This window comes from Pelodiscus sinensis, chromosome 29 (genome assembly GCF_049634645.1).
Source record: "Pelodiscus sinensis isolate JC-2024 chromosome 29, ASM4963464v1, whole genome shotgun sequence".
In the NCBI taxonomy this organism is placed as follows: domain Eukaryota; kingdom Metazoa; phylum Chordata; order Testudines; family Trionychidae; genus Pelodiscus; species Pelodiscus sinensis.
The window spans coordinates 8,243,070-8,270,671 of NC_134739.1; the positions used below are offsets into that span (position 1 = coordinate 8,243,070).

At 53.2% G+C, this 27,602-nt stretch overlaps 1 protein-coding gene across 1 annotated transcript in view; it reads left to right on the forward strand.

Annotated features, from left to right (window-relative positions):
- Positions 1 to 8,566, forward strand: part of BRCA1 (BRCA1 DNA repair associated) — a 78,159-nt gene extending 69,593 nt beyond the window's left edge. Inside the window, exon 23 of the mRNA XM_075911346.1 lies at positions 8,368 to 8,566. Coding sequence (XP_075767461.1) covers positions 8,368 to 8,435 — 68 coding nt within the window. The 3' untranslated portion in view covers positions 8,436 to 8,566. The remainder of the gene's footprint in view (positions 1 to 8,367) is intronic.
- Positions 8,567 to 27,602: the final 19,036 nt, after the last annotated feature.

Genomic DNA, 27,602 nt, shown 5'->3' on the forward strand with positions numbered 1-27,602 from the left:
TCACTCCAGTTTCTACTAGGACAAGTGCTAGTATCACAAACACAATCCTAATTATATTGTTCCCTTGCGTTGTGCGCATCATGACAGAGGCCATGTGCCCCTCTCGTGCCTGGAAAGGTCTCCTTGAGATTGGTCTCCAAATAAAGCATTAGCAGGGCTGCCTCTCCTTTCCCTATGTTTGTCTTTTACACCTGCAATGATGGCAGTGGAGCCTAGTAGTAATTACAGTTGCTTGTAGCAAATTCGACTGGCATGAGGCTCGGTAGTCTGCATGAATGTCAGAAAGGGTCATTGCCACCTCCTGCCTTTGAGTCTTCTCAAAAAAATGATCCAAAAAAATGTTGGATGCTTCCCCCAGAGAGAAAGAAGCAACCTTTGCTTTTCCGGCGGCTGCTAGGCATGCTGGAGGCCACTCAATGGGCATAATCACCATCACCCAAAGTCTCTTTATAGGCCTGCTTGCCATCAGTGGCACCATATGCCCTGGGCATAGGCCAGGGGTGGGCAAAAGGGTCTCCATGGGTCAAATCCAGCCCACCAAGTGGGTTGATCCAGCCCATGGAGGCACTGCTGCTCCCCCTCCCCAGGTCCTGATTGGCCTGGGGCCAGAAGGGGGAGTGCACAAAGTCTCCTCCTACCACCAGGGGTATTGGTGCCTAGGGGGAACATCTGGGAGGGGCAAAGACATCACACACTCCCCTACCTCCAGGCCAATCATGGTCTGTGGGTGGGGAAGCAGGGAAGTGTCCTGGCCCCGCCCCTTCTGCCCGAGGCCCCGCCCCTTCTGCCCGAGGCCCCGCCCCTTTCACCCGAGGCCCTGCCCCTTCTGGTGCAGCCTGGGGCCACTTCAAAACTTCTGAAGTGACCTGTGGTAAAAAATTATTGCACACCCCTGGCATAGACCCTTGTCCACATGGAATAGTAAGTTCAAGCATCCCAATCTGGTCTTAAGGCTCATTTTTAACCATCTTTTCCCTCTCCCTTCTTGCAAGCTCCGGATTTGTTATAGACTAGCCCCCGGAGCTCCATGCAAGCACTCTTCCCTGTTGATGTGCTTTGTTTTTACGTTTTCTTGGAGGGACCCTATCCCATTGGCTGAGAAGTCTCAAAGGAGTAGCTATGTTCCTCTGTTGCTTTAAAAACAATGTGTGGTCCTATAGCACCGTAGAGGCGAACAAAAAATGTAGATCGTGTCATGAGCTTTTGTGGGCACAACCCACTTCTTCAGATGAATGGAGCAAGAGGCGCAGAGAGGTACAGAAATTTGTTGATGTTCACAGATTAAATTTGTTGTGTTCACTCCCTCTGAGGCATCTGGTATTGCCCACTGTTGGCAGACAGGATACAGGGGCTCACCCAGTCTGGCCATTCTTATGTTCAGAATCTCCAAAATTTAAAGCAGAAAAAGGGGAGGAGAAAGGGGAGAAAAAAAACCCTGTCAGTTATAGTATCCGTGCTAAATGAGGATAATAGAGTGGGCTGTAAGTGTCTGATACTTAGCTTTTGATCTCATTTGGGTGTTGAATGTAATGGCCCATCCAGTTAATGTCTTTGTTCAGTCCCTGGATGAAGATGCCAAATTTGCATATGAAGGCCAGTTCCATAGCCTCTCTTTCTAGTTGGTTCCTGAAATTACTTTGTAAAAGAACGGCTACTTTTAAATCCATTAATGAGTGCCCAGGCAGGTTAAAAAGTTGCCCAATGGGTTTCTGTGTGTTACCATTTGGAATATCTGATTTGTGTCCATTAATCTTCTGTCGTAGAGCAGCAGTGGGGGAAGAGGTCTCCGTAGGCCGCATCAAGCCCACCAAGCAGGTGGATCCAGCCTGCAGTCACCCTGCCGCTCCCCCATCCCCAGGCCAATTGAGACTTGGGCATGGGGGAGTGTGCAAAGTCTCCTTCTCCCCCTCCTCCTGCCGAGAAATCTGCTAGAGAGAAATCTGGTCCCGCCCCTTCTGCTCAAGGCCCTGCCCCTTCTGGAGTGGCCCGGGACCACTTCATAAATTTCTGAAGTGTCCCCCTTTTAGAAATTGTCTGCCCCTGTCATAGAGGCTGTCCAGTTTGCCCCTCTGCCATGTATATTGGCCATTGCTGGCACTTGATGGTATAGATCACATTAGAGGATGTGTATTTGTACGAGCCTCTGATGTGATGGTTTCTGTGCTTAGGTCCTGTGATGGCATTGCTTGTGTAGATGTGTGGACAGAGTTGGCAACAGAGTCTGTGGCAGGGGTAGGTTCCCAGGCAAGCATGCCCGAAGTGTGATGCGTGGCTGCTAGAAAGAATTTGCTGCAGGTTGGGGCCGCTGTCTGTTGGGCGAGGACCAACCTGTCTCCCAAGGCCTGTGAGAGGGAGGAATCGTTTTCCATGTTGGTGACGGTTCTCCATCTCCTCCCTATGATGTCCGTGTAAGTTTTATCTTGGACTTTAATTTACTTCAGTAACTTCTGTACAGCTCTTGCCCCCTTGTCACAGTCTCCCAGCAGCTACACTGCCTCATCCATCTGAAACCTGTTCTTTCAAATTCCTCCTCTAATGAGGTTATTACCTCTTTCAAGGAATTCAACCTTTCTCTCGCTGCTTGGCTGCCTCTAGCAATCAGGAACATTTTACAGGATTCTAACAGGCTCTGAAGGGGCTCAAAATATCACATTAGCTCTTGAATAATTTCCAGTTCAGTGAAGAAAACTCTGCGTTGATTTTTCTGGTATAATTTTTGGCCCCTTCAAAAAAGCGAGGGAAAACTGAAGCAAGATGTAAAGGAGCCTGACTCGAATCTGTGCTCTATTGCCCCATCTCCTGTTTGATCTTTGTTCTGTGTGTCTAGCCTCAGTCCTCTTACAGTTTGGGAGCTGGAGTGTCATCAAATCTAAGTTCAGTCCCTCTCCGGAAATCTAATCTGACTTCCCTGAAGAGTGAATGTAGGATCCTCCATTAAGTAACCGTTTGCGGTAGACTCTACATATTGCATTCATGAAGGCCATAGTGGTCTGGATAGATAGTCTCTTTAGGGGCTGGCGAATGAGCCGGTGAAAGGATCTTGTTTTCGTACAGCAGGTGTGCGCTTCTTATGCAACTGATGGGAGGCCAAAGCACTGCACAGAGAATAGAAAACAGGATGCTGGACTGTGAGGCTAGAACAACAATGAATATTTCCATGGCCTCTGCTGGGTTAGGATGGCTGATCCTTAGTGTCCATAACTACTGGGTGCTAAAACTCACTTAAAAACCAAGCATGCCTCAAGCAAAGTATCTAAATCACAGCTGAGGATTACATCCAAAAACCACATTTTGCAATGTTAGAAGCCTGTATTGGGAAGCGCTTGACAATCTTGCTTATCAGGGTATTAAACCAGTTGTAGTGTTCACTCATGGGATGCATTCCAGAGCTTACCATGGGGCATGTAAAATCCCTTGCCTTAATGTTAATTCAGGCAAAGACTTGTTTCTAGGAGAATAGTGATAGAGATGCAGCTGTGTTAGTCTGGTGTAGCTGAAACAAAAGACAGGACTGTGCAGCACTTTAAAGATTAACAAGATGGTTTATTAGGTGATGAGCTTTCGTGGGCCAGACCCACTTACTCAGATCAATTTGTGGAAGAAAATTGGCACGACTATATATACCAAAGGGATGCAATCAAAAAAAGTGATAAAATGTCATTACTCCACAGACTCTACCCTTCTGCCCTCATCCCCACTCTGTTCTAAAATTTGATTTGTCAATTTTATGTGTGTTCACTTTTTTTGATTGCATCCCTTTGGTCTATATGGTTGTGCCGATTTTCTTCCACAATTTGATCTGAGGAAGTGGGTCTGGCCCACGAAAGCTCATCACCTAATAAACCATCTTGTTAATCTTTAAAGTGCTGCACGGTCCTGTCTTTTGTTTCTAGGAGAGAGAGCTTGAAACGAGAGTAACTTTTCTACAGATTGGTACATAGAAAATTTGGCCAAAATATGGCCAAAACCGCTCCCCATCTCTGCAAATCCAGACACTTATTAGGTACTGGTCTTAGCCCTCAGGTTTGAAAATATTGGCTCTGGGATCCCAAAAGCATCTTTCTCCCTGTGTAACTAAACAGGGCTCTCTAAATCTAAAGATTCACAGAGAGAGGGTTTAACACCATGAAGCAGCCTCGGCAATTGTCTAATGAAGATTTTGTATTGGTTAACGGAGTTTTAAAATGGAGGAGTCCAGTGCTGTTACAGTTGACACACCTTGTGGGAAATGCCCTACACTCGGCAGGGTTATTGCCAGGGACAGAGAATCTAACTGAAGTTTGCTTTGTAGCTTGTGACTTCGAAAGGGTCAGTGGCAGACAACGGTAGCCTGTGGCAAAGGTGTAACAAAGCCCACCACACCTTCTCCGAGGCATCATGCAGGTCTTGGCTAAATTGCTCTGTCTGCTTTTTCTTGCAGTGTTTCTGGAGACTATCCTGGGCATTTGTATTAAACCTGACAAGGTGTCCTGTAGCACCTTATAGACTAACAGATGTGTTGGAGCATAAGCTTTCATGGGCAAAGACCCACTTCGTCAGATGCATTAAACCTGTTATTCCCCATTCACCAGGAAGGCTGCATAGTTTATTGTTCTCCAGTGTCTATGTGCGTTTAATGCCCAGGCAGCTTTATTCTTGGTGAGGGCCTGGAAGAAACCCTTCTCCTTGTCTTCAGAATTCAGTGTAAATGTAATCCACCTCCTGTATCTTGGTCATTGTCAGAGTCATCTCTCAAGCAAAGGCATTGTGGAGGTTGCTTGACCTGCCTTGCTGGAGAAGGCTCCCTCCAAACAGCCAGAATTTCTGTCTGCCACTGTGTGATTTCAGCAGTCTGGGTCCCTCTGAAAAGGCGGGGCTGGGTGGCATGCAAGTACGCTAGGAGTCAGGCGGGTTTAAAGTGGATGTCAGCAGGTAGCCACTCCTGAACCATCCATATTTTAAAAGTGGGAGTAAGAGATTGTCCTAGAATTCCTTCTGGCGCTTCGTTACTTTGAAAAAAAAAAAAAGAGAGAGAGGAAAAGTAGATTCTCAAACACACAAGCCCTGGATGCAGGGTCTCTGGACCAGCCTGAGTGGAGATGTAAACAGAGGTGCAAGCTACGGGAGCATGGTGGAGAAGATGGGTGGGAAAATAGAGGAGACCCTGCTTTTGCTTACGCTCCCCAGTTACTTGCCTTCCCTGCATCATCCCTTCCTTGGCATATCAGTTGCACTTGCTCTGCACAGCAACTGTGTGCGAGTTAGGCTGCTCAGGCTAATCCCCTATGCCCTTTCTTTGGCAAACTTACCCACATCTGCCCAGAGAGATGAATGAGCAGCTGCTCCTATTTACACCAAGTCTGACTTCGGCCCCTTTCAGCTTCCTTTTTGTAAAAGCAAAGTACCCTCAGCTGGAGTACTGTGTCCAGTTCTGGGCGCCACATTTCAAGAAAGATGTGGAGAAATTGGAAAGGGTACAGAGAAGAGCGACAAGAATGATTAAAGGTTTAGAGAACATGACCTATGAAGCCAGGCTTCATGAACTGGGCTTGTTTAGTTTGGAAAAAAGAAGATTAAGGGGGGACATGCTAGCGGTTTTCAAATATCTAAAAGGGTGTCACAAGGAGGAAGGAGAAAATTTGTTCCTCTTGGTTTCTGAGGACAGGACAAGGAGTAATGGGCTTAAAGTGCAGCAGGGGAGGTTTAGATTGGACATTAGGAAAAAATTCCTAACTGTCAGGGTGGTCAAATATTGGAATAAATTGCCAAGGGAGGTGGTGGAATCTCCCTCTCTGGAGATATTTAAGAACAGGTTTGATAGACATCTGTCAGGGATGGTGTAGACGGAGCTTGGTCCTGCCTTGAGGGCGGGGGGCTGGACTCGATGACCTCTCGAGGTCCCTTCCAGTCCTATTATTCTATGATTCTATGATAAAAGCAGTTTTCACCAGCAGGACAGGAACATTTTTATAGCAGTCTGCAGCCCTAGGAGGGAGGAATGGGCATGTCTGTCTGCTAACGGAAGCTCTGACTTGCGCCCTGCGACATGCAGCCTAAAATCGCAAAGTGCCCGAAGCCACTTTGGGAGCGGTGTGAAAACATTCTCGGAGGGCCGGGCCTCGCTGCCCCGTGTCTAGCTGCTCCTACAGAATCCATCTGGCTCTGGGGCTCTGTAACCGTAGCTGTTTCTAAATGAGGGGTGGTGGCGAAGAGCCCGGACCACGTCAGGTGGTTGTCATTTGGCCCAGCAGTTGCTATGGTAACCCGAGGGTATTTTGCTTTTACCCGGTGGCAAAGTGGGTGTGGATTGGCAAGGAAAAAGCAAAACGGATAGACAGCTGCCCTCCCGAGGAGGAAAGGGAACGAAGGGACAGAAAAGGGGAAGAAGGGCAGCCGGATCATGCTTCCCAAATGAGTTGACCGAGTATTAGGCTTGCAGCAGCTACTCGCACTCTGTGCGCACGGTTGCGTAACGCTACTGTCATCGGCCACGGACTCTTCAGTCGAAGCCAGAATATGGCAGTGAGCGAAGACACCTAACGTAATAAAAAGTGGCTGTAGATTTCAAGTCCACGGCCATGTTGCTAGTGTGGTATAACTCCAGGGGCGGGCGGAGTGGTGGGCAGTGGTTCATTCCACATGTGTTTCAGAGCTGGGAGACCTGGCCACTGGTCTGAGGGCTTCGTCCTGTTTTTATCGACTGCTCCATGTCAATGCACTGTCTCTTCCAAGTACTCTGGAAACTAGGGATGTAAAAGAGTAGTTGACTACCCAATAAGTCTATGCTTCTCAGGTAGTGGCGTGGACTACTCTCATCCCCCCCTTTGCTGCAGCAATGCTGGGGGGGAGGGACAATGCAACTGCTTCTGGAGAGAGCTGGCTTATAAGCCAGTTGCCCCTGATGCTGTCTCCATGGTGCCACCCATCTCCTCCTAGGGTTGTCACATGGTCTCCCAAAAAATACCGGACACGCAGGCTAAAAATGTGTCATGCAAAAAAAAAAAAAAACCCTACCACGAACACACTTGCTATGTTTAATACTTAACTTTATTATGAACAGTCTTCATCCTACACCATCTCTGTGTAAAGAGGCTTAGAAGTAATTGTGCAAATGTGCGTGCTATTTTCATTGTTTTCTATTCCTCTAAAGCTAAGGCTATCGAAGAATTTAGAAGAACTCCTTTTTATCCTGCAGCTGAAACGATTGTAGAGAACTCCCAGCCACTCCCCCCGCCCCCGCCAGGCTTCTGCACAATCTCAGACTCCTACCGCCGATCGTGGCCCCGCCTTCCAGCCACTCCCCCTACCCATGCCAGGCTTCCGTCCGGTGCACAGCTGGAAAGATCAGAAAATACCAGATATTGCACGGGTCCGGTATTTTCTGATTTTTTTTTTTTACCAGACAGAGAGCGCAAATACTGGACTGTCCAGTAGAATACCAGACACCTGGCAACCCTATATCCTCCCTCCCCACTGCTGCCTCTCTTGTGGGAAGAGGGGTTGTGGCCACAAGTCCCCAGCTGATCCTGGGTTCCGCTGAAATGCCGCAGGGAGCCCGCAGTCAGCTGCGGAGTCCCCAATTGCCCCCGGCTTTGCACAGCATTTCAAATCGGCAGTGCAGCATGGAGCCCAGGGACAGCAAAAGACTCCGATTCCCCCAATCACTCCAGGCTCCTTGCGTGCTGTGGCTTTGAAATGCTGGGGACTCTTGTATATTTTAAAGCTGGCACGCCACATGCAGCCCAGAGTCAGCGGGACTTCCCGCTGGCTCCAGGCTCTTCGCGGAGTTCCACATTCCTCCTTTGAAATGTACATTCCTCCATAGTCAACTTGTGGAACTCCTTGCCAGAGGAGGTTGTGAAGGCTAGGACTAGAACAGAGTTTAAAGAGAAGCTAGATAATTTCATGGAGGTTAGGTCCATAAAAGGCTATTAGCCAGGGGATAGAAATGGTGTCCTTGGCCTCTGTTTGTCAGAGGCTGGAGAGGGATGGCACGAGACACATTGTCTTCAGTCCACCTCCTCTGGGGCACCTGACCTTTGGTCTGACCCAGTACGGCCGTTCTTATGTTCTTATGTACAAGAGCCCCCGCAGAAAATTCCATTGACTACTCGACTAGTCAATTAACCACTAGTTGACATCCTTAGATGCAGTGTAGAGAGAGTTTTTGGCAACAAAATGTGCCCAAGTAGACCAGGCCTAGCTTTTACACCAACAGAAGTTAGCCCAATGAAAAATATTCCCTCACCCTCCTTGTCTCTCAGCCTGGGACCCACATGCCTACACCAACCAGCCTTACATACAAGTGTGTGAATTTTAGCACTTCCCCATTGTTCTGTTCATAATAGAGCTTGATATGAGACAGGCACTAAACATGTCCCTTTGCAGGTTCGAGGAGCAGCTGCTGTCCCCCAAGGGCTGTTGCAACAGCCCGAAGGAGTCTGGCAGAAAATTAGACTGAACTTGAAATGTGTTCAAGAATGGCACCTTTTGGCTCATTTGCTCATTGGGGAGAGGAAGCTGTTACAAGTGTCTCAATGTTTTGGAAACTCCTTGAATCTTTGCTCCACCCACCTTTTAAAATAAAAACACAGTGAGCAGGAGTGCCAGCCCCGCCCCTTTTACCTGAGGCCCCGCCCTTTCTGCCCAAGGCCATGCCCACTCCCAGCCCGATCCTTCCGGGCCACGTGGAGAGCCATGCCTACTGCTGCCGGCCTGGCCCAGCTATCCTGGGCAGCTGGGGAAAGCTGGGCTGCCTTCCCCAGCAGCCGGAGCCAAGCTGCTGCACCGTAGCCCCAGTCTTCCCCGGCGGTGGCCCCAGCTTTAGGCAGTCAGTCGTGTAAGCAATTTTGGGAAGGCTCTGCCTTCCCTCGCCTACATTACCAACCGCCCACGAAAGTGAGTAATGAACAACTGGCTATGAAAACACAGCAGCGTGAGAACAGAAGGATTATTACTTTTAAAAAATTAAACTGGAATGTGATTGTTTTATAAATATTTAAAGTACAATGAATCCACCAAGACTGTCGGGCATGCCAACGCCAAAGGAGGCAAATCCAACTTTTAAAAAAAAGCCGTTACGGGCTTCCCTGAAGGTAACAAGAGCAAATAAAGGAAAGGGTTCTGTAAGTCACTGGTATTGACTTGCATGACGTGAAATACACATCTGCCATGATGCGTCAGTACTTCAGTTGGGGAAGAGCCAGGCGGATCCAGCTACAGAGTGGGACAAGTCAGCCCTGCGAAGGGGGGTGGATGGCAGGGTGTGAAGGAATACACCGTGCCTAACCCACAGGAGGCATGCGAGCTGGGAAGACGGAGCTGCCTGGCTGAGTCCTATTGCAACTGCCAGCCAGCGAGCAGGATCTTGTGGTAGAGCTGGAGGGGAAGAGGGGCGGGGGCTTTGCTGTCAGCTGGATGGGGGGGGGGCGGTTTCATGTCTTCCCACAAGACAGCACCCACCCTTGCTGCTCACTGCAAAAGGAAAGAATGGAGGCTGAGCCCATTGCGTAGATGGAAAGAACTTCAAGCCAAGAGAATCGGGTCTCTCTGGCTTGAACCCTCCTAGATGTTTGCACCGTTGCTGGTGAAACGATCCTCTCCAGCTGGTCACCACGTTAGTGGCTTTTTTGTGGACCTCTGTTTTGCAGGTAGGAATGTTTGAGGGCAGGATTTAGGACAGGGGTGGGCAATCATTTTTAAAAGGGGGCCACTTCAGAAATTTCTGAAGTGGCTCCGGGCCATCCCGGAAAGGGCGGGGGCCAAGAGACTTCTTGTGCTTCCCCTCCACCCCCAATTGGCCTGGAGTGCGGGTGCACGAGAAGTCTTCCCCCTTCCTTCTCTGCCCCCTAGAGAGAAATACTAGGGCTGTGTCTACACTGGCATGAATTTCCGGAACTGCTTAAAACAGAATACTATTCCGTTTTCAGTTTTTCCGGAAAAGGAGCGTCTACATTGGCAGGCTGCTTTTCCGGAAAAGCCCTTTTTCCGGAAAAGCGTCTGTGGCCAATGTAGACGCACTTTTCCGGAAAAGAGCACCGATCTCCATTTTCACGATCGGGGCTTTTTTCCGGAAAAGACTACTGGGCTGTCTACACTGGCCCTTTTCCGGAACAGTGTTCCGGAATAAGGACTTATGCCCGAGTGGGAGCAGAATAGTTTTTCCGGAATAGCGGCTGATTTTGTACAGTAGAGCGTTGTTGCTTTTCCGGAAATTCAAGGGCCAGTGTAGACAGCTCGCAGCTTATTCCGGAAAAGCGGCTGATTTTCTGGAATAAGTGGCCCAGTGTAGACACAGCCTAGCTGTTTTAAAACAGCTGGCATTCCCTCTAGGCACCTAGCTGGAGACCTCGCGGCTGTGTCTAGACTGGCAAGTTTTTCCGCAAAAGCAGCTGCTTTTGCGGAAAAACTTGCCAGCTGTCTACACTGGCCGCTTGAATTTCTGCAAGAACATTGACTTCCTACTGTCTGAAATCAGAGCTTCTTGCGGAAATACTGCGCTGCTCCCGTTCGGGCAAAAGTCCATGTAGACAGCTCAGATTTGTTTTGCGCAAAAAAGCCCCGATAGCGAAAATGGCGATCGGGGCTTTTTTGCAGAAAAGTGCATCTAGATCGGCACGGACGCTTTTCCGCAAAAAGTGCTTTTGCGAAAAAGCATCCGTGCTAATCTAGACGCTCTTTTCCACAAATGCTTTTAACGGAAAACTTTTCTGTTAAAAGCATTTGCGGAAAATCATGCCAGTCTAGACGTAGCCCGCGTGTTCTCCCTGCCCCCAGACCAATCAGGGCCTGGGGGCGGGGGAGCGTGTGAAGTCCCCTCAGCCCTGCAGCGGCTAGAGAGACACGCTGGCTAAAACAGCCAGTGTGTGTGTCTAGCCACTGTGAACCCCTGGCAGGGCAGGGAAAGGATGAGAGAGACTTTGTGCGCTCCCCACCCCAAACCCTGATTGGCCTGGCGACTGGGGAGCAGCAGGGCGGCCGTGAGCCAGATCTAGGCACAGCGCTAGAGGGAGCAGAGCAAAAAGCTTCCGCAGCCAAATGTTTCCGCAGAGGAAAGCGTCATCAATAAAGGAAAAGCGAGGTGCAGGTAGGGACAAGCAGAGATGCAGTGCAGCATTTCAACAGGGATTACTGCAGCGTCTTGGCACACCCGAGGGGACAAGGCACATACACAGAAAACAGATTCATCGTACCTCTTTTCTGCCTCCAAAGTAGCAGGCCCAGCAGTGAGGGACAACCTAGGCCGGTAAATGGGCCACGTGAGTGGTTCTCCTCCATCTCAGGGGACTGCGAGATTGTCTTTATCAAGACGGTCTCCCAGGACAGGGTAGTTTTGCTCACTGCCCTTGCGCACCTAGAATTTGCGAGGGGTGCTGCTGAACCGTAGCAGCTCTGGGACTGGATGCGGAGGGAGTGCATGGTGCTCACAATGTTGTGCGCAATCAGCCCACCCTTTGCTTTGCTCTAAGTGTGTGTCACATTTGTCATTCCAAGAGGGGAAAAAACGATGTGGATGAAACCCAGCATAATTTGGCAGCCTCGTGCGTGGGCAACAGTCAACAAAATGTCTCGTGGGCCCTTGGGTGGCAGGGAGCGTAGGCTCCTTCCCAAAATTCCCTACGCTGCCCAGCTGCCCAGGAGGGGCTGGGGCTGTACCGTGATAGCCTGGCTTCCCTGCAGCTGGGGAAGGCTGGAGCCACACTGCATGGCATCCCTGATCCTCAGCCGGGATTGAGTGGGACTCAGCTGGACCGGGGTGGGGAGGGGGAGAGAGAAAGGTGGTGAAGGGGTCTGGCTTTGGGCAGAAGGGGCGGGGCTTCAGCTGCTTTGCCTTCACCTGCCACCCATGCGTGGGCCACACCCCACGCCCTAAGGGATGCCACAGGATGCTCACCACTGGGGTAGAGGGATGCAAGGGCTTCTTTGGCCCAGTCCTTCTGATGCAGGTAGCAGGCAAACACCTTGCTGTGAACTGACCATAGTGAGGAAAAATAGGTTGTCTTGTGCATCACTGGCCATAAAAGATTGTGACGCTGCAGTGCTAGCAAGTTGCCACCTGTCCGCAAAGAACATCTGCGGGGGTCCTCACACAGCCAGTATTCAGCCTCCGATTGCCTTTTGTTTTTCGAGAAAATAAAGCACTCGGTTGCGTAATTGGCTTTGACTTACCTCCCAGTTGCCAATTTGCCATTCCACACGGCACCCACCTGCAAATGTGCAAACCCACAGCTGATAAGCGGGCAGAATTTAGTGGCTGATTCATTGCATCACTCACTGGAGCTGAAATAGAGTCTGTGTTATCCCGGCGCATGCTGCCCTGCATACTAACGCGGTCACAAAGGCAGGAGCAAGAGGGGCCGGAATGGCGAGGGATTAGCCCAGCTAGTTGCTTGTTTCAAGTTTTTGGTTTATGGTATTTTTTTATGACTAGTAGTTTTATGACTTCAGGTTAGTAAATGGGACATAAATCAGGGCTGTAGACTCCAGGTGAGACTCCGTCTCTAGTAAATGGGATGATTCAATTCTTCTTGTCAGGACGGTGGTACCAGGTTTTATTTCTCTTAGGGAGACAAGCATTTCAGGCCTCAGGTTTTTTTCCATGCTGTGTATTTACTGGGTGTCTGATGGCTACCGGAGTGGTTGGATGGGAGGTGAGGGGAAGGGAGCTAGACAGACAAGGAGGTTGCCAGGTGTCCGGTTTTCGCCCAGACTGTTGGTTATTCGGGTCCCCCGTCTGGTAAAAAAAACCCAGAAAATACCAGACGTGAAATGTCCCGTATTTTCTGTTTCCTTCAGATGGAAGCCCTGTGGGGACAGTTTTCCCCTGCCGCGTCTGGCAGGGGCAAGGGAGTGAGGAGCGCAGGGCCATTTAAAGGCGCAGCGTCCTTTTTTCCTTTTTGGGGGGTCTCTCCTCCCCTCCCCCTTTTTTTCTCAACAACTTTGTTCTCCCTCCCCCTTTTTTTTTCTCAACAACTTTGTTCTCCCTCCCCCTTTTTTTTTTCTCAACAGAATTTTTTCCTGGTGTGGTGGGTTTTTTGGGGGGTGGGAGCTGCATGTTGCAGTATTTTTTTTAAACTATCTGGCAACTTTAAGGAAGGTGAGGTAATATCTTGTATTGGACCAACTTCTGCTGGTGAGAGAGACGAGCTTTCGAGCCCTCAGGTCTGCGGAAGGAAGTGGCAGCCGTAGGTGCCAGAAGGAGAGACCCAGCCGTGCCCAAATATTGGCAGTTTCTCTTTGGTTTGTGAGCTCTGTCCCTGGAGTCTGGCAAGGGGCTGCACCTCATGGTGATCTGAAAGGGCAGGAGAGAGGATGTTAGCAGTCAACTGGCATAACAGTTTCTAGGAACAGAATGGAAATGTAATTGTGTCCTGGCCCTCAGTTGTGTGTGACGTTCAGGCTTGAGAGGCCTAGTAGTCCCGGTCCTAGCCTGAGGGGAGGAAGGGTGGTTCCAAAGGAGGCAGAGAGAGTTCAAATATTTAATATGGACATATACCTACCTCATAGAACTGGACGGGACCTTGAGAGATCATCGAGTCCAGTCCCCTGCCCTCACGGCAGGACCAAGCACCATCCCTGACAGAATTGTCCCAGATCCCTAAATGGCCCCTCAGGGATTGAACTCACAACCCTGGGTTTATAGGCTGTTCTCAGGAGGTGACAGAACAAGGAGCAATGGTCTAGGTTGGATATGAGGAAAAACTATTAGACGGGTGGTGAAGCACTGGGATGGGTTCCCTAGGGAGGGGGTGGAATCTCCATCCCTGGAGGTGTTTAAGTCTCAGCTTGACAAAGCCCCGGCTGGGAGGATGGAGTTGGGGTTGGTCCTGCCTTGGGCAGGGGGCTAGACATGGTGGCCTCCCAACTCTTCTCTGACTCGAGAGTTCGATTCCCTGCCTTGCCTTACGTCAGACTCCAGCTGGGACCAGTCGGTCTATCAGCTGCTGTGGGACTCTGGACAACGGGGTATCAGCCCAGTGCTGCCTGCAGGAGGCCTGTGAGACACTCCAGTGCTGTAACAGACAGATGCATCTGCGCCTGCTTCCATTATGCCCCGAGTCTCCCTTGACGCAGAAGGCGCCCGAATGTGTTGGGGTCTGAACCCGGTGCCCAAAATGGCCCCTGTTGCGGGTGCTGTCCCAGGCATTTCATCATCTGTCCAGGGAAGCTGCAGCGCCAGGACACTCCCAGTCGAAGGCTCGGTGGGTTTTGCACGTGGTTTCAAACCCGTATGGCTGCCGCTGATGGGAAAGGCAAGCCCCCCCCCCTCACTTCCCCTGCCACCTCAGCTGCTGATCCCAAGGAAGCAACGCTGCCCCTCAGCACAACTGGCCAGAAGCAGCCAGCCTGGACTGGTGGCGGGAGCAGGAGAGAGGTCCCCAGGCCAGCGCTGCGCGGAATCTGCTGTTTCCAGGCACACTGTTGTAGCCCCTCACTTCCCCGCCCTGCAGCTTGGCGGTTTGCCAGCTGCACAGGCTTTTCCTGTGCACCGTTCACCAGTGATGGGCAAGCTAGGCTAGTGAACAGGCCGCAGGAGTATCCCTCTTCCGTCTCACGATTGTCCTCAGACCGTCTCCCGGGAGAGGGGCGTTTGGCTCACCACCTTGGCATAGCCGGACTCGCTGGAGGGTACCGACTGGACCGTAGCAGCGCTGGGATTGGACGCAGAGGGTGTGTGCAACCCGCACGTCCTTCCCTTCACGCGCCCTCGCTGCACGTGCGTGTCACTTCAGTAATACCGGTGGGGGGAGGAAATGACGTGGCTGGAAACTAGCGTAATCTAGCGACCCTGCCAAAAGTAAACCAAACGTCATCTCCCAGAAACCTGATGGGTTGCCTGCTTTTATCGTCTTCGTCCAGGGTCTCCCCCTAAATTGCCGCCCAGTTAGCGATGGTGTAACACGGAAGGCAGAATTGAACCTGCGACTCAGGGCTGGCCCACAACATTTTGGCACCTGAGGCGAGGAGCTCAAATGACACCCGCTCGCTTGGGCCAAAACTTTGAAATGTCTCAATTCTGCTTCCTTCCTCCAGCCCAGCACTCCCCCATCTCTGTGCATCTAGAGCAGAGAGAATACATCTGCAGCAGACACAATTCTCTACACTGTGGGTTCTAGTGGCACCCTTCTTCCCCCCCCCCAGTCTGGCACCTGAGGAAGCCGCCTCAGTTCGCCTCATGGTAGGGCCAGCCCTGCTGGGACTTAGTGCACGAGCTTCCACTGCAGGAGCTGAAAGTGGTGGTAGCTAGGGCTGTAGAGCAGACTCCCTCTTCTCTCTGTAAATGGTTTTAGTGCCACCCGCAGCAGGTGTGAGTTACAATAGCACCGCTCCAACAGGCAGCCAGGGGACCCAGGGAATTGGGCTGTTTCAGGATGGGGCTGCTGCCCACTCTGCCAATGCACCCTCATGGCCCAGGCCTGCTTGGAGGGCATCAAGACCTCTGGGAGGGCTTAGACTTTTGCCCTCTTCTGCAGAGAGGCCAGGCAAAGATCCATGTGGGTGTGTGCCCTGCAGAGCTCTGCAAGAGGCTGCCCCCCTGAAGTACCCCTGGGCCGTTTGCTAGCCCATGGTGCTGCAGCTGGATCCGCAGAGGTCGTGTGAGGGTGGGAAAGACTTTCTTCTAACACCGAGCGCGGCATGAACAGCATCCCTCTATGCTCCGCTACAGAGCCTCTGCCCAGACCCTTCCCAGCTTCCTGGCTGGGTTCAGCAGCAGCACCCAGCTCTTCTCAGTTCCCCTAGAGCAGCAGCCCCCGGTCGGACTCTGGGCGGGGCAATCCGCATGGGCCACATCCCTCCGCGTTCTACCGCGTCCGGTGACAATTTGCTCTCCCATGGGGCACACGAGCCTCCAGGTGTTTGCGCTTCAGCACAGAGCGTCGAGGCCACGCTGGGCCTGCCCTGGGAATTCCTCAAGCGCAAGGAACAGCAAAGACTCAAGTACCAGAAACGCCCGGCACCCTGGGCAAGAGGCCGCATGGAAACGCGTCCAGCTCCGCTGAGCATCACGTCAGCCGCATGTGGGCGGGCGGGGAGGAAAGCCAGAATGAACGGCAGGCGGCTCCGGCAAATCGAATTCTTCACCTGCAATTAAAAAGGCTCCTCTTCGTGTCGGGGAGCAGGCGCACTTTGCTCAGGGGAGAGCACGTGGCCTTCTTCCGGGCAGCCTTGGTGCCTGCTTCTGCTGTTAGATGCAGCCGCCAGGAGGCCAACTTGAGGGGACCTGGGTGGGGAGACAGTCTTGGGCCTTGGTCCTCAGTTGCTGCATCAGTCCCCTTGAGACATCCCTCTGGCTTGGCTTGTGACTTCCTGGGGTCTGACGGCCCATGGGAGTCCGGGGCCTGGCCCGGCCCAGACATTCCACTCCTTTTTCTCCCCTCTCCCCCCCCCCCGGGGCCAAGAAATACGCCCCCGGGCCAAGGGCGGAAGAGGCAGTTCCTGCCTTCCCGAACACCAAAGCCAAGACCAAGCCGAGGGAGTGCGAGCCCTGAGAGCTGGCATCAACCCAGCCTGTCCTCCCTTCCCCCCATGTGTCTCTGATCCCGGAGTCTGACCCTCCTTGGCCAGCGGGCTGCCTCGCCCTGCCCATGAGATGCGCACACCAGGAGCTAACCAGGGGCAGGAAACTAATATCCTCAGAGCCACAGGGCTACGAGAAGGACAGTGACGGGGACGGGAAGATCTTTAGTTGCACTGATTTCTGTTGGCGAACGAGGGGTGTTTTCACATAGGCGCAGGAACTAGGGCTTTTCCGTGAATCCTAGAACGAGAAGGGACCTTGAGAGGTCCTCGAGTCCAGTCCCCTGCCCTCACGGCAGGACCAAGCACCGTCTAGAGCATCCCTGATAGATGCCTATCCAACCTGCTCTTGAGTATCTCCAGTGATGGAGATTCCACAACCTCCCTGGGCAATTTATTCCAGTGCTTCACCACCCGGACAGTTAAGCAATTTAAGCCCATTGCTGTTTGTCCTGCCATCAGAGGCCAAGGAGAACAATTTTTCTCCCTCCTCCTTGTGACACCCTTTTAGAGACTTGAAAACCGCTATCGTGTCCCCTCTCGGTCTTCTCTTTTCTAAACTAAGCAGGCCCAATTCTTTCAGTCTTCCCTCACAGCTCATGTTCTCGAGACCTTTCATAGAATCATAGAACAGTAGAACTGGAAGGGACCTTGAGAGGTCAAGTCCAGTCCCCTGCCCTCACGGGCCATCGCTTTTGTTGCTCTTCTCTGGACCGTCTCCAATTTCTCCACGTCTTTCCTGAAATGTGGTGCCCAGAACTGGACACAATATTCCAACTGGGGCCTAGTCAGCCCAGGTTCCGCTCCCAGCCCTGCATGCAGGGGCCCTCTCCCAGCTACTGTCCCTGTGCCCAGGGGCCCAGCCGCCAGCCCCACACCTGGGTTTCACTCCTGCCCCTGCACTCGGGGCTCCTCACCTGCCCCCCAGTCTTGGTTCCATTAACCCTCTATGTGTCCCCCCCACTCCACCTGGAGCTGTGGCCCTGCTCCCAGCTCTAGTGGGGGGTAGCGGCACAGGAGGGGCGCTGCACCCTCATTCTAGGCTGAGCTTTCGAGCTGCCCAGACATGCTCCACCACAACCATTCGCTGGCTGAATTCCTGCCCCAGAGACCACCCCAAAGAATGGCTCCCCGCCGCCAGCTGTGATGCCCCAGAATGGGATCCCCCCAAGACAAGACAGGTTCTTCCTCTGCACTGCGTCTGGCCCCACGATCCACAGGTGGACCCGGCTTGCCACCACGATGGAGCAAACACCCCAGCCGGGAGGTCTAGCGGAGTGGGGGAGGGTGGGATTGTCCAGGGTCAGTTCTGTACTGTATGGGCACTGTTGCCTCGTTAACATTCATATATGCTAATGAGGCAGTGCTTTGTCTTGCATCCTTAGCAGCCGTGCTAATGTGGCGAGCAGCAGGGAACAGAGCGCGCATGAAGCATGCCGGCCGCCCTGTGGTTTGCATCCTAAGGCAGAGCCGGCTCAGGTTACATTTCTGCTGTCAGAATAACTGTGTAATTGTGGGTTGCTTCCTTGCTATTGTGCAGGCAGCAGACTGAAGTCCCAGGGAGAGGGTGTGGACCGCAGGGGGTAATTAACCAGCAAAGGGGAAATATTACTAGCTAGTTACCAGCCCTTAGTGCTGGGAAAACTGGAGCTTTGATGTGGGTTGCGCTGCTGAGCAAGGGATCCAGCTTACAGGAGAGCAAAACAGTCCTGTTCACAGCACGTCTGTGTCTAAAATAACTGTGTCCTGCTGCCCCTCTCTCCTTGTCCGCCAGACACCTGCTTGCCAAGGCAATGTGGCTTAGCCTTCCTCCCTCTGTGATTCAGTCCCCCCTTTGGGGCGCCTTCACATGCATAGGAACCGAGGCTGGCTGCAGCTTGCACGTGTGCCTGGGTAAAGCCAGCCTGGCCAATGTGTCCAGGCCCAGGGAGGGAGACGGGGGGGTTCCCAGCCTGCGAGACAGCCTTTGGCTATTGGACACGATCTGTAGAGAGCAAGAGCTGTGCTCACGTGCCACAGGCTGCGAGTTTAGACCCAGGCGAGCCCCGTTCGGACAGTCTGGGACGGGAAGAGGCTGTTTGTTTAGGGCCCTTGCCGAATGACCAGTGCTAAACCACACGGCGCTGTGGCTAAGCCAGTTCAGAGCGGGCTTGTCTAAGCTGGCCCACGTCATTCTTGCACCAAAACCAGTGTCCCTGCAGCCTCGGGGTGCCTGGTGACAGACCGACTTACCCCCTTGGGGCACCGCCTCGGGCAGACAAGCAGCCATGGCTCAGATGTAAAAATTCAGCCTCTCATTTTGCCAGAGGGATCCGGCACATGGCGCTGGCTCCTCAGAGCTTTATGAAGGGGGAGGTCAGCACTGCCCCCATGGGTGGGGAAACCGAGGCACAAAGCGATTCAGTGGTTTGCTCCCTGCCGGCCCTGCCCCTGCACGTTGCTCAGAGAAGCCGGCCGTGATGGCCATGCACTTCAGTGAGGGCTGTGAGCCCTGGAGGGAGGGGGGAGAGGCTTTGTATGCTGACCCCACCCCCAATGCGATCTCACAGCTCCCATTGGTTGGTTTTTGACCAATGGGAGCTACCTGTTTGCAGGACAAGCAGTGTGCAAAGTATCCCTCCGCCCTCCTCTTGGGCTCGCAGCCTTCAGCTGCTCTGAGTGGCCTGTGGGGCTGGGGGGGGGGGCATGGACAGCAGGAAGCCTGGCTAAGGAACCTGCTGGGCAGGGCTGCTGGCTGGGAGCCATCCACATAAGCACCTCCTGGCCACAGCCTGTCTCTGGCACTCCAGCCCCTCCCTTCCTCCAAACCTCTGCCCCCCTCCTGCACCCCTTCCCCTCCCAGACCCTGCATCCCTTCCTACACCCCTGCTCTAGGTCACAATCCCCAGCATCCCCTTCTACACCCCTGCTCCAGGTCACAATCCCCTGCATCCCTTCCTACACCCCTACTCTAGGTCACAATCCCCAGCATCCCCTTCTACACCCCTGTGCCAGGTCACAACCCCCTGCATCCCTTCCTACACCCCTGCTCCAGGTCACAATCCCCAGCATCCCCTTCTACACCCCTGCTCCAGGTCACAATCCCCTGCATCCCTTCTACACCCCTGCGCCAGGTCACAACCCCCTGCATCCCTTCCTACACCCCTGCTCCAGGTCACAATCCCCAGCATCCCCTTCTACACCCCTGCTCCAGGTCACAATCCCCTGCATCCCTTCCTACACCCCTGCTCCAGGTCACAATCCCCTGCATCCCCTTCTACACCCCTGCACCAGGTCACAATCCCCTGCATCCCGTCCTACACCCCTGCTCCAGGTCACAATCCCCTGCATCCCTTCCTACACCCCTGCTCCAGGTCACAATCCCCTGCATCCCCTTCTACACCCCTGCACCAGGTCACAATCCCCTGCATCCCGTCCTACACCCCTGCTCCAGGTCACAATCCCCTGCATCCCTTCCTACACCCCTGTGCCAGGTCACAACCCCCTGCATCCCTTCCTACACCCCTGCACCAGGTCACAATCCCCAGCATCCCGTCCTACACCCCTGCTCCAGGTCACAATCCCCTGCATCCCCTACTACACCCCTGCACCAGGTCACAATCCCCTGCATCCCTTCCTACACCCCTGCGCCAGGTCACAATCCCCAGCATCCCTTCCTACACCCCTGTGCCAGGTCACAACCCCCTGCATCCCCTTCTACACCCCTGCGCTAGGTCACAACCCCCTGCATCCCTTCCTACACCCCTGCGCCAGGTCACAATCCCCTGCATCCCTTCCTACACCCCTGTGCCAGGTCACAACCCCCTGCATCCCTTCCTACACCCCTGCGCCAGGTCACAATCCCCTGCATCCCTTCCTACACCCCTGTGCCAGGTCACAATCCCCTGCATCCCTTCCTACACCCCTACTCCAGGTCACAATCCCCTGCATCCCTTCCTACACCCCTGCGCCAGGTCACAATCCCCTGCATCCCCTTCTACACCCCTGCGCCAGGTCACAATCCCCTGCATCCCTTCCTACACCCCTGCGCCAGGTCACAATTCCCTGCATCCGCTTCTACACCCCTGCGCCAGGTCACAATCCCCTGCATCCCTTCCTACACCCCTGCACCAGGTCACAATCCCCTGCATCCCTTCCTACACCCCTGCTCCAGGTCACAATTCCCTGCATCCGCTTCTACACCCCTGCTCCAGGTCACAATCCCCTGCATCCCGTCCTACACCCCTGCTCCAGGTCACAATCCCCTGCATCCCCTTCTACACCCCTGCGCCAGGTCACAACCCCCTGCATCCCTTCCTACACCCCTGCGCCAGGTCACAACCCCCTGCATCCCTTCCTACACCCCTGCGCCAGGTCACAACCCCCTGCATCCCTTCCTACACCCCTGCGCCAGGTCACAATCCCCTGCATCCCTTCCTACACCCCTGCGCCAGGTCACAACCCCCTGCATCCCTTCCTACACCCCTGCGCCAGGTCACAACCCCCTGCATCCCTTCCTACACCCCTGTGCCAGGTCACAACCCCCTGCATCCCTTCCTACACCCCTGCGCCAGGTCACAATCCCCTGCATCCCTTCCTACACCCCTGCGCCAGGTCACAATCCCCTGCATCCCTTCCTACACCCCTACTCCAGGTCACAATCCCCTGCATCCCCTTCTACACCCCTGCGCCAGGTCACAATCCCCTGCATCCCTTCCTACACTCCTGCTCTGGGTCACAATCCCCGGCATCTCTTCCTACAACCCTGCTCCAGGTTAGCATCCTCTCCTGCACCCAGACCCCCTCCCAGACCCCACACCTGCTCCTGCACCTCAATCCCTTGCCCTAAGCTCCCTTCTGCATCCAACCTCTGGCCCAGACCCTACACCTCCTCCATTAATATCATGGAAGAGTGCGGCCCTTGATCACCTACTTGTCCAAGTCTTAGATAAAAAATGATCACCCACCCCTGATCGGGGGGGGAGGGAGGGGTCGAAGCGGGTGAAGGCAAATTCCCCATTTCTGGTGATGCAAAACCCCAGCCCTCGGTCGCTCGCCCTGAAGAGGGCGCCACCGCCTGCTCCTCACCTGCCGCACCAGGCCGAGCTCAAAGGGCCAAGCTGGAGCAAGGAGACTACACCTGAATCGAAGACCGTGATGAGCTTGTAACCCTGGCGAAAGGCCGCTTGCGGGTTGGGAAGGAGGGTCACCTGCCCGAACCCGAGGCTGGAGCTGGGGAGACGTCTGAGCAGCTCTGGCGCGGGGCTAGACACACAGCACGGACGCTGGCCCTTTGGGCAGCCCGGCCTGCGCGGGAGGCTTTCCTCGCCTAGGCGGGGCTGTGCAGCCTGGGAGAACCCGTCAGCAGGGAGAGCAAAGCAGGTCTCTGTGTGCGGGCTGAGGAGCTGGGTCCTGGCGCAGGGGCCTGTGAGGGATCCCCGAGGGGAAACTCGAGTGCAGTTGCCCTGACGCGGGACAGTTGTGTAGTCTGGTCCAGTGCAGCCCCCCAGTCTGCTCAGTCTCCTCAGGCAGCCCCCGCTCCCCCGGCCATTTCATGCTCCCTCTGATTTCCAGCCGCCTCGGTTCCAGCCTGAGGTTCACAGGGAGGTTCCCTCTCTCGCTGGTCCTAACCGCAGCCAGGGCCCCGGGGCTGTTCCACAGTGTGTCCGAACCGAGCCGTCTGCGTGTGCCCACGCTGGCCGCAGCCGCCTTGCCTGCCTCGCGTGGGTCCTGCACCGCGCCGGTCCCTGGTGGGGCCCCGCTCTGCCGGCTGTGTCAGACTCGCCTGCTGCCGGAGGGGGCTGGGCAGCTCTCACTTAGCAAAGTAGCTAATGGACTGAACAGGTTTGTGTCTGGGAAACATATGTCTCCGGCAGCCTGTTTCCAAACGGTCTGTGTGCCGCAGCCACCTGCTCCTCCCCTCCCCCCGCTCCTCTCGCCCGCCTCTTTCTTGCTCTGGTCTCCTTAGTCTCAAATTCCAGGCCTGGGCTGGATCTTCAAGGCACCACCGGCCTAGGCCCTGGCTACCCTCCTGCCCCGGACAAGGGCAGCCGGTCTGTGCAGGAGCCGGAGCTTCCCCAGGGGCCAGACTGGGAACTAAGAAGTGTCGTGAAACACCCCCCGCCCCCGCATCTCTGAGCTGCCTTTCCAGACACGTGCACGGCCTGGCAGCCAGGAGTAAAAACCACCCCCCAAAATCACATCATCTTCCCTGGGAGAGAATCCCCCAGGCACGAGTGCAGGGAGCAGGATAAGACCCTACCTCCACACTATGGGGGGGGCAATAATTTTTGATGGGGGGGCACTCCAAAAATGTGGTGAGTGGTGGAGGGCCGCACACTGCCATGATATTAATGGAGGGGGTGCAGGGTCTGGGATGGAGGTTGGGTGCAGAAGGAAGCTTAGGGTAAGAGATTGGGGTGCAGGAAGGGATGTGGAGTCTGGGATGCAGATTGGGAGCAGAAGAGAGCTTGGGGTAAGGGATTGGGGTGCAGGAGGGGATGTGGAGTCTGGGATGCAGGTTGGGAGCAGAAGAGAGCTTGGGGTAAGGGATTGGGGTGCAGGAGGGAGTGTGGGGTCTGGGAGGGACGTTGGGAGCAGAAGAGAGCTTGGGGTAAGAGATTGGGGTGCAGAAGGGTGGTGTGGGGTCTGGGAGGGAGTTTGGGTGAAGGAGGGGTGTTGTGACCTGCGATAGAGGATTGGGGTGCAGGGTGTGGGAGGGGGTCAGTTCAGGAGAGGATTCTGACCCGGAAGAGGAGTGTAAGAGGGAGTGCAGGGTCTGGGAGGGGGTTGTGACTCAGGGTGGGGGTGCAAGGGATTGGATTGTGACCTAGGACACGAGGGGGCAAGGGTGCTTGATCAATTTGTACAGTGGGGGTGCTGACAGTCATTGAACCAAACTATAAACCCTGGGTATAATGGAAACACTTCAAGTCAGGGGCCCCCTCCACTCTCCCTGTTCCAACGCCTCTGGCAGGGAGTTGTGACCTAGGGCAGGGTCCAGGGGTGCAGGAGGGGTGCAGGGTCTGGGAGGGGATTGTGACTGGGAAGGGGGGGCTGCTGTGGGCCATATTTTGCCCAGCCCCACGGCACTGCTTAGAACTGGGACGGCAGCTGCTAGATTGGGGGGTGCCAAGCAGCCCCTGAATGTATCTCAATCATCAGCCAACCAAGCACATCACCGGGGGTTAGTGGGAGGTTTCTGCGGGAGCGCGGTTCCTGTGACACATGTTTGAGGAGGAGATTCCTACCCGGGGGAGGTGATTCGGCCAGCCTCTCAGTGGGGGAACAAACAGATTAGTCGGCATGTTAGATAGAAATTCAGTGATTCGGGGAGGAACCAAAGTTCTGGTGCGATGTGGCAAATTCTGCAGCATGTTGCTAGGTGCGAGGCTCTGTGAGTCTTGGGTTCTGAGATGAGCGAGGGAAGGAAAACCTGTTTGGTGTCGCGGGAGGGAAAATGAGTGCTGAGTACCTAGGAAGGATGCACATTTTGGATGCTGCGGTGCCTTCTTGTAAACATGTGAAACGGCTGCCATCTGATTGAAAAGATGGACTTTTCAGCTTAGAAAAGAGGAGACGAAGGGGGGATAGGATAGAAGCCTATAAAATCATGTCTGGTGTGGAGAAAGTGAATAAGGGAAAGTTATTTCCTAGCTCCCATAATATAAGAATTTAGGGGGTCACCAAATGAAATGAATAGGCAGTAGGTTTAAAACAAACAAATGGAAGTTTTTCTTCACACAGCGCAGAGTCAACCTGTGGAACTCCTTGCTAGAGGATGTTGTGAAGACCAGGATTTAACAGGATTCAAAAAAGAACTAGATACATTCATGGAGGTTAGGTCCCCTCAATACTTATTAGCCAGATGAGGTAGGAATGGTGTCCCTAGCCTCTGTTGGTCAGAAGCTGGGAATGTGTGATGGTAGAGGGATTGCTTGAAGATTCCCTAATCTAGTCACTCCCTCTGGGGCATCTGGGATTGGCCACTGTGGGAAGGCAGGACACTGGGCTAGATGGACCTTTGGTCTGACCTAGGGTGGCCATTCTTATGTTCTTATTGCATTTTAAAATATTCCACCCCCCTTTCTCCGAGTTGCAGGGCGGGGGGTGTGTGTGTCTGGGGGGGTGTGTGTCTGGGTGTGGGTGTGCGGCATTCTCCAATAAATAACACTTCTGAAATGTGAGGGGTTGAGAGAAGCGGAGGAATTCTGGCCTCTCAGCCAAACAGTCAGACATGTGTCTCTTTAATTGGGGGCTGACAACGCTAGTCCCCCAACCAGCTGTCAGAGAGACCCGCCTGCTGAATGCACAGTCCTCCAGCCGCCTTCCCCAGCCAGCATCCCTGCTCTCCATGCAGCATGCTGCCAGCTGGAAAACCACCCATCCTTTGTCCTCAGATCCTGCTCTGGAAATCGGACAACGGAGGCCGCAACCCGTGCCCCACTAAGGCCCCTGGACCGTTCCTCTGTTGCTGTAAATGGAAACTTCCTAATTTACCTCCCTCTCCCACCCTCATGCACTCAGCCCCCCTCCCCACTGCCTTAACCCACCCTATCCCCAGGGACCCCAGCAAAGCCAGGCCTGGGTAGGGGAAGCAGCGCTCGCAGGAGTAATCCTGCCCAATTTGCAGATTATTTTCAAATTCTCCGCAGTGTCGGCGCTTTATATCAAACCCAGTCAGCTGTGCCAACCCCCCGGCTCTCAGCCCTGGGGCCGGGAGGGGTAACCTACGTGGGGACGTGACTGTCACTTGCTTTGTACCTGCAGCCAGTGAAATCCATGGAAACCATCCTCTCGCCACTTTTCAATCAACTCCAGCAAACCCAGCGAGCCAAGAAGCTCCGTTTCTCTGATCTTCCTTGCGAGGGCAGGTGGCTCCCTCTCCATCCCTGCCCCCCGCCGCACCGCCTCCAATGTAACACACACTCACTGCTAATTGAATCACAGAACTCCTCTCCGAAAATCCACCCGCTTCGGCTCTTGTTGGATGGCACATTTCCTCCCTGGGCAGCAGCCCCTAGTACTTTCAGGTGCATTTTCAAATGAACGTTGGATGTCGGGGTGTGAAATTACCATGCAAAGTGCGAAATGCAATTTTCAGATTTAATCACCGGATCGCACATTTTGGGTGGTGTATAAAGTGTGTATGTGTGTAGGTGTTGGTGTAACTTGGCACCCTCATTCTTTGCGCACAGGGGTGATTTTTCTATGCATTAAACCAGTGTTTCCCAATTTTATTTAGCCACAGAATCCTTTTAAACTCGAAATAATTTTGTGGAACCCCTAATAACAGTTTTAGGGTATATCTACACTGCCATCCTAGTTCGAACTAAGGTGGCTAATGTAGGCATTTGAACTTGCGACTGAAGCCCAGGATTTAAATATCCCGGGCTTTATTTGCATGTCACTGGGTGCTGCCATTTTTAAATGCCCCGTTGTTCGAACTACCTGCCCGCGGCTACACGCGGCACGGACTAGGTAGTTCGAATTAAAGCTCCTAATTCAAACTACTGTTACTCCTCCTGCAATGATGAGTAATGGTAGTTCGAATTAGGAGCTTTAATTCGAACTACCTAGTCCATGCCACGTGTAGCCGCGGGCAGGTAGTTCGAACTACAGGGCATTTAAAAATGGCAGCGCTCAGTGACATGCAAATAAAGCCTGGGATATTTAAATCCAGGGTTTCATTCGCAAATTCAAATGCCTACATTAGCCACCCTAGTTCGAACTAGGGTGGCAGTGTAGACATACCCTTATATATGGAGCTGAAAAAATAGACCACAAATAAGTAAAGATAGCAGTGTTGTCTTCAAGTCGTCATTGTCAAGTCCAAGTCGAGTCTCAAGTCACTACAGTTCAAGTCTCAAGTCGAGTCTCGAGTCCCTAAAGTCACTTTTGAGTCAAGTCCCAAGTTGAGTCTCAAGTCTTAATTTAAAAAAATGTCAAGTCACTTTTGTACAAGCCATCAATATCGGCATTTTCGGACAATTTTTTCACCAAGTCGATTTAACAAAATTAGCAAGTCTCAAGTCGAGTCTCAAGTCACAAACAATGAACCCGAGTCATCTCAAGTCGAGTCACCTAGGTGCCTTAAGTTGGACTCAGTTCAAGTGGTGGGACTCGAGTCAACAACTCTGAAAGATAGCAATAAACAAATGCTAAACAAGGTCATGAGATCAACATTTAGTTTAACGGCACATATTTAAAAACAAAAATCACATTTAATGTGCACAAAAAATAAAGCTCAAAAACGAATATGCATTAAATATTAATGATTCATTTTTAAAAATCATAAAACGTGATTGTAATGGAATTTTCTCACGGAACCCTTATTTTCACTTCACGGAACCCCAGGGTTCTGCAGAACCCCATTTGGGAAACACTGCTTTAAACCATTTGTATTATACCACATATCTTCAGCCCCTCCAAGAAAAAATTAGGCAAACAGCAGGCAGGGTGAGCTGGTAGTAGGGGCTGGGTGAGACGTACAATATTACCTTCCTTCGCTTCTGAGCCGATTTAAGGCGAAATCTGGTAAGAAATCACTCCCCAGGTGAGAGGAGGTGGACGGCTGGAAAACGTCTCCTGGAATTAAGCGGCTCAGAAATACTCTCAGGAGCTTTCATTTGCACTCTGGGGCCAAAGTGTGGGGGGGAGCTGTTGGATGGGGAGGGCTCTGGTGGAAGGGAAACAGAGTCATTCTGAGAGAAAGCAGGAGCTGACTTTGTTAAGGTGCTAAGAGCTGTGCAGGGTCCCTAGAGGTTTTCCCTGCACTTCCCTTTCTAAAATCCGTCCTAATGCCAATACTGGCAGAGAACAACTCGGAGCACGGTCAGGCCTTGTGCTCACTGCTGGGGACCAGGCCAGAGAAGGTCTGTGGTCGCCAGGGAGACACAGACCTGGGAGTTTCTGAGGGGTAGCCGTGTTAGTCTGCCACTGGAAAAGACTTTAAACGCTTGAGAGAGAAGCTGCGGAACTTGGTTTCATTTACAAGTCTGATACCTAGAAACAAGGCCGGAACAAAGACCTGACCTGGATGGGCCTCTACATCCCACACCTTAATGACATAAAAAGTCAGGCACCGGGTACTTAAGGCCCACTCTCTTAACCTCATTTAGCACGGA